At 38.9% G+C, this 6,021-nt stretch overlaps 1 protein-coding gene across 1 annotated transcript; it reads right to left on the bottom strand.

Moving 5' to 3' along the window:
* Nucleotides 1-1,312: 1,312 nt before the first annotated feature.
* On the bottom strand, nucleotides 1,313-2,650 carry LOC113273028. Its single transcript, XM_026522801.1, has 2 exons — nucleotides 2,263-2,650; nucleotides 1,313-2,160 (listed from the first exon to the last, which is right to left on the bottom strand). Exons 1-2 carry the CDS (start codon nucleotides 2,648-2,650, stop codon nucleotides 1,313-1,315), a joined length of 1,236 nt encoding a protein of 411 aa, XP_026378586.1.
* Between the last annotated feature and the right edge of the window lie 3,371 nt (nucleotides 2,651-6,021).

Here is a 6,021-nt window from a genome sequence, read left to right as displayed (position 1 = left end):
AGCCCAGTAACACTTGGCAAGCCCAGCTCAGTTGAAGTTGGTGAAGCCCAGTTCAGAGAAGTACAAGCCCACCAGTAGAAGGCAGAGCCCAGCAGCAGCAGGTAGCAGCCCAGTTGCTTTGGCTTGTCAGCAGGCTTGGCAGCAGCAGGCTTTGGCTTAGCAGCAGCAACAGCAGCAGCAGCAGCAACAGCAGCAGCAGCTCAGGTGGCCTAGCAACACAGCTCTGCAGCAACTCAGCAACAGCAGCAGCAACTCAGTGGCACCTGCAAGTGAACAAGAGTGCAATGATATCAGGAGACAGCTTCAAGCACAGCAAGGTAAGATGCACTTTCAGCAGAGTATGCAGTGGTAGATGAAAGACAGCAAAGGAAATCAGCAGATGGCAGCACCACTACCCGGCAGCGGCGCCAAAAACTTGTAGGGTTTCAGTGATGAGAGATGAGAAATTGAGGAGATTAGTTGATGAAAAAGAGGTAAAACGTGATAGTGATGATGGGTTTTTGGTTATAGGTAGAGTAGAGTGATTTGGTGGCGTAGATGGTGGAGTGATTTGGGGAGAAGATGGTGGTGATGGAGACGGACATGGTGGTACTGTTGCAGAGAGGGGGGGAAAGATGGTGTCGATGGGGTTTGAGGAAGGGTGTGTTTGGCAATTGGTATAGGTATTAGGTACTAGGGTGTTGAGCAGGTGTAGAGGATTTTGATGTTTCGCGAAGCTGGACAGATGGATGGGAAGATGGTAGGTGGATCTGACGGCGATGCGGAGGCAGGCGATGAGCGACCGTCGGATGAAGAGATACAACGAAACGAACGGTACTTGATGGAGTTAGGTACTGTAGTGTAAGGCGGAGATATCAAACTTCTATGCACATCAAGGGAGCGACCGTCGGATGCTTCTGAGAACTGATCTGACGGCTGAAGACGCAAGCGGGTATGGATTTGGGTTTTAGGCTTTTGGGTATAGAATATGGGTTTGGGAAATGAGTTTGGGCTTGGAAAACCTTGAGCCCACTTCTTCTTTAAGAACAACTTTCTTCTTCTTGAACCCATTTCCAGCTTTTTGGACGTGCACTCCATTCTTTGCGGCTTCCTTGCGTAATTTCTCCCGGCTTTTCACTACTTTTCTGCTCTTTTTGCTCCGCAAGTCATCCAGACTTTATTTATTACCTAAAAATGCAAAATTAATTAATAAAAATATTTATTCTTGAAAACAATGAAAATACAGAATATGGGATAAAATGTAGAATTAATGCACAAAAGATGAGTTAAATGCCAACAAAAAGGGATAAATATATACAATATTTGGCACTCATCACTCTCCTACATTTTTATCAACAACTTTACCACTACGAAGAGTGGTGATATCATTCACTTGATATTGTGAGGACTCATTGCAAGTTGACGTGCTTGCCTGAAATGTACTTTTTGGATTTTGTTGGGGCTGACTAGGGAGCTTACCTTTTTCTCTCTCATTTAGTGCATCAAAAATTTGTCCCATTTTAAGTTCTAAACTTGAAAAACGTTGGTATGTGGTCTTGTTTAGTTGCAACAGATTTTGGGTCAACAGATCGACACTATCTTCAAGACTAAGCTTTTTCTCTACAGGATACTGTGTGTGTGGTTGCACTTTAGGGTTTATGAGATATGAGTATCCTTGGTTATTACTAGTTGTACGTCCTTGTACAGGCCCCTTAGACCATGAAAAGTTAGGGTGATTTCTCCACTCTAGGTTGTAGGTCTGAGAATAAGGGTTCTTCTCTTGCTTCTGACACAGAGCATTGGCCTGCTCGACTTTAAACTCGTGAAATGCTTGTAGGTCTGTACAACAATCCACTAAGTAGTCTGAACTGTGACATGCTGCACAATGGGATGTCTCAATTTGGTCACGGACAGTGGCGGCAGTAGTTTTCGCATTCTGCTGCAGCTCTATCGCTTCTATTCTCCTAGCCAAGGATGCAATCTTTATATTTCCCTCAAAGTCAGACTCAATTATATGTACATTAGCTACATGGGTAGTCTTGATAGGTTCACGAATGGAATCCCACTGTTGATTTTTTTCAGTAAATTCAAATAAGAAATTCCAAGCCTCTTTAGAACTTTTATCAATAATTGCACCATTGCACATTGACTCAACTGTGGATCGGGTACTGACATCTAGACCTTCATACAAAATTTGCACGAGTCTCTATTTTTCAAAACCATGGTGAGGACATTGGAGCAATAATTCACTAAATCTCTCCAGATATTTGGCCAAGGTTTCACCCTCTAATTGCACAGAATTATTCATACTTTGACGAATTTCCACGGTCTTATGGTTTGGAAAAAACTTTTTGAAAAATTCTTTTGTTATCTCTTCCCGTGTTCCAATGGACTGTGGTTGTAGTGCATTCAGCCAAGACTTGGCTTTCTCTTTTAAAGAGAAAGGAAACAGTCTCAGTTTGAGGGACTCTTTCGGCATTTGGTCGAAACGCAAAGTCCCACAGATATCTTCAAAATCTCTTACATGGTGGTAAGGGTTTTCCGCATTAACCCCTCTAAACATAGGAAACATATGAATTGTGCTTGCTTTTAGTTCAAACTGGCCAGCATCAGCTGGTAGAATGATGCAAGAGGGTTGGCTTTCCCTAGTTGGGTACATGTATTCCTTCATACTACGGTCCTGGTTTAATTATTCACCGATTGTCTCAGATTGGTCAGGGTTATCTACCTCAGAACTAGGAACATCAACAATCTCCTATTGGATAATTCTAACAAGTCTATTTGTTTGATCCCTAAAGCTCACAATCATAGCCTAACATACATACTAGTCAAGTTGCAGAGACAAGAATTACTCAACAAGTGTCAAAAACGGGTCATAGATGATGCTTAGGAGGCAGGCAGATTCAGAGATTCACAATTTCAGCACGGCTAACAACAAAGTCAGCTAACCAAAGAACACTCAACTCTCACAGTCTCAAATGCTAGTTCTTCGAATTTGCATACAGATTCAATCAGTTTCAGGGATGAATGCACATGGACACAGATTCTGTCGAGATTAAGAGGGTACGATCAATGATATAATAAATCATCTAACAATGATTTTACTCGACTACCCCACAGGTTCATGGACTAAAATACCATATGTTGCAGGGAGAAACAAACACCATATTCATAAACCAAAGAATGAAAATGGCTGCAGAATCTTACTCGAATGTCACAGTAATATGCACAACAATACTAACAGTTAAAGAGGTTTTATGATGGTCAGGTATCAACTAGCTCAGAAAGCAAGATGGTATGTCAATCACATAAACATCTAGAGTAAAACGGAGTTGAAGAACAAACCGCCGGTGCAAAACCGGGTTTAGGAAATTCCAAAAATTGTCTTGCTCTGTTTTCTTCCTTTCCTTGTTTCGCAGAGGTATATCACAGGTGCCTGCTGGATCAACACAAACTTTCAGTACATATAAGTATGTAAGTCATGCAAGTTATACTCAGTCACACTACTAGATAAAACAGAATGGGAGCAGTCCGAAAAGATTATGCAAATATGGATGAAGTTTACAAACTACAATTTACAGAATGAGGCTAGTTGCAGATACAGACCATGATGCAGATTATACAAGTAAACTAGTTCTACAGGAAACCAAAAGATGATGACTGTATTTACATATAAATTAAAGTTTAAACAATTAAACTACAATGGCAGCTACAGAATGTGTTAGAGCATAGCTCGGTTGAACCCACCAACCGTTGGTATGTCAAGTTTGGTTGTCACATTTTAGTGAGCCAAAACTCATTTAAGAGTCGCTTGATTATGTACTAGAGTCAACTTCGTATAGGTTAGCTTGAAAGTATTAGGATATGAGACATTACAAGTATTGCGAAGACTTGAAGAAGTGAAGAAGTAAGGAGCTACAACGACAACACCATCCTTCCACTTGAGGTTAGTGATATTTGACTTGAACTGTTTCATTCCCTAAACATATCTTTCAAGTCGTGCATATTGAAAACAAAACTGCGAAGCATGAATGATTATACTCTAGTTAGACATAGTATTAAGGAATACAATACGAGGTTTATTGCTTAACTATTAAACTTTGTAGATAAGACATCGACATAATCGTTTGAATGCTATTGTGATTATGTATGGTATAAGGTGAAGATTTCATCCTAGGAAACAATGTTTTACATTTGTTTTAAGGAAGTAAATTCATGAACTTGTTTTGTGAATCGAAAGAGAAATCGCCGGGCATTATTGGTATTGTTATTCATTGCATATATTTTGAACTATCAATATGTTTGATTAGTATAACCGCTCATGACTTGTTTATGTTCTTGGTAAAACTACTCGCAAAGGTCTGACTTTTGTATTGGTATGACTTTTATTAGTGAAACCGATCTGAAGTAATCACCTGAGATGGTATGATCGATTTTGTGTTATTGGTATGACCGACTCTGGGTAAAGGAGAACTGATCCTAGTAAGAGGTGCAACCTATCACAAAGGGGAATCGATCCTTGTATGAGGTGCATCAAGTTTTTAGTAGAAAAGGGAACCGATCCTATGGACATGTGCAACACATTTTTAGGCAAAGGGGCACCAATCCTATGGACATGTGCATCAAGTACAAGATAGATACCATATATATATGGGGAACCGATCCTAGTATCTAGTCAACCAAATTTCGGAAAGCTAGTGTGACTATGCACAGTACTCACATGGAGGTAGAACCGAAACCTGTTTTGGTATAAACCCATGATTTTTGATTGAGTCTTGATTAATCACATAGTTCTTGAAAGTCATATGAACCAATTCTAAACTTGTTTGGAAGTGTGGAAAATCGGTTTCAAGATTCTAAGTATGAAAGAGGACTTACAAAGTAAGGATGTCGATATACTTTGAACATGTGCAGTAACGCTTATCTTTAACTGTTCAAAGTTATTCCTTAATAGCTAAATGAAGAAAATCCCAGATCGAATAATATAAATTGAGAATATTTTATCTAAGGTTTTTAATTTTATTTTAGGAAAATGAAAATTAGTAATGTGCATTTACTAGTTGGAGATTTTCCAAGAGATTTTTGGTCATTATTTTGGACAAAGCATTTCCAGGAATTATGGAAACCAAATCTGGAATACACTGCATATCTTGAGAATATTTTCGGTTTTGGAAATTCCTTGGTGTACAAACTTCCTTGATCTATAAATATAAAAGTTTGCATTTCGAGCAAACTAATCGTCGTACAGCAAGAACTATCTCAGTTGTGTTGCTACTGGTGAAGCCGCCTATTCGGAGAGAAGAGTAACCTAATTAGGCGAAATCTCCTTCGGTCGCTCGGTTTAAAGTCTTCTTTGGGATTGAGAATCTCTATTAGTACCGTTGGTGGGAAACTAGATAATTGCGGTTTATCTTTTGTTTTCGATTGATTTGATTGACTAACGGTGGTTGAACTTTGATTGCACCTAGTGTTTATGCTTGGGAATCTTCTCTTATGATATAAGATTCATTCAAACTAGATCAAAGTTTCGACGGGGATCTTTAGACTGTTTGTAGATCTAAAGACGTCTTGTGATAATCCATTGTTAACAGACTCCGTTTTGTGCGTGATTGATCACAAGAGATTTAATTTGATTGTGTGCAGGTGTTTATTGAAGATCTAAGAGGATCTGAAGACAAAGAATACTTTGAAGATTTTTAATTTGGGATTCCTAATATTTGGTGCGCACAATACTTGTTTCGGTAAAAGAGGATCCAACTATAATCGGTTTATCCTTGTGGTAGATTAGATTGATTAGTTGTGTAGATCGACATCAATAAAATTCTTTGTGATTAAAAGTATTGATTACAAAATTTTAACAATTACTTTGGTAACTGATAATAAGATAGATCTTAGAACCTGACAAAGGAGTTTATTGAGATAAACAGAAGAGCCTTTTGTCGAAATCATATCACTTGTTTGAAAAGAGTTGTTACCAAACATATTTGTTGTTCCTTTACTATTCGGAATGCGAACCAAAGGAATTGTTCCAAGTACGTGACT

This window comes from Papaver somniferum, chromosome 4 (genome assembly GCF_003573695.1).
Source record: "Papaver somniferum cultivar HN1 chromosome 4, ASM357369v1, whole genome shotgun sequence".
Lineage (NCBI taxonomy): Eukaryota > Viridiplantae > Streptophyta > Magnoliopsida > Ranunculales > Papaveraceae > Papaver > Papaver somniferum.
The sequence above is the reverse complement of the archived record's forward strand: the minus strand, read 5'-3'. Positions and strand labels throughout refer to the sequence as shown.

Bases quoted from the DNA above. Each gene is read 5' to 3' on its own strand.
- LOC113273028 (XM_026522801.1), bottom strand. From the start codon at position 2,650: ATGAAGGAATACATGTACCCAACTAGGGAAAGCCAACCCTCTTGCATC. The intron at 2,161-2,262 runs GTGAAACCTTGG...TTTTGTATGAAG, and splicing joins TAATTCTGTGCAATTAGAGG to GTCTAGATGTCAGTACCCGA.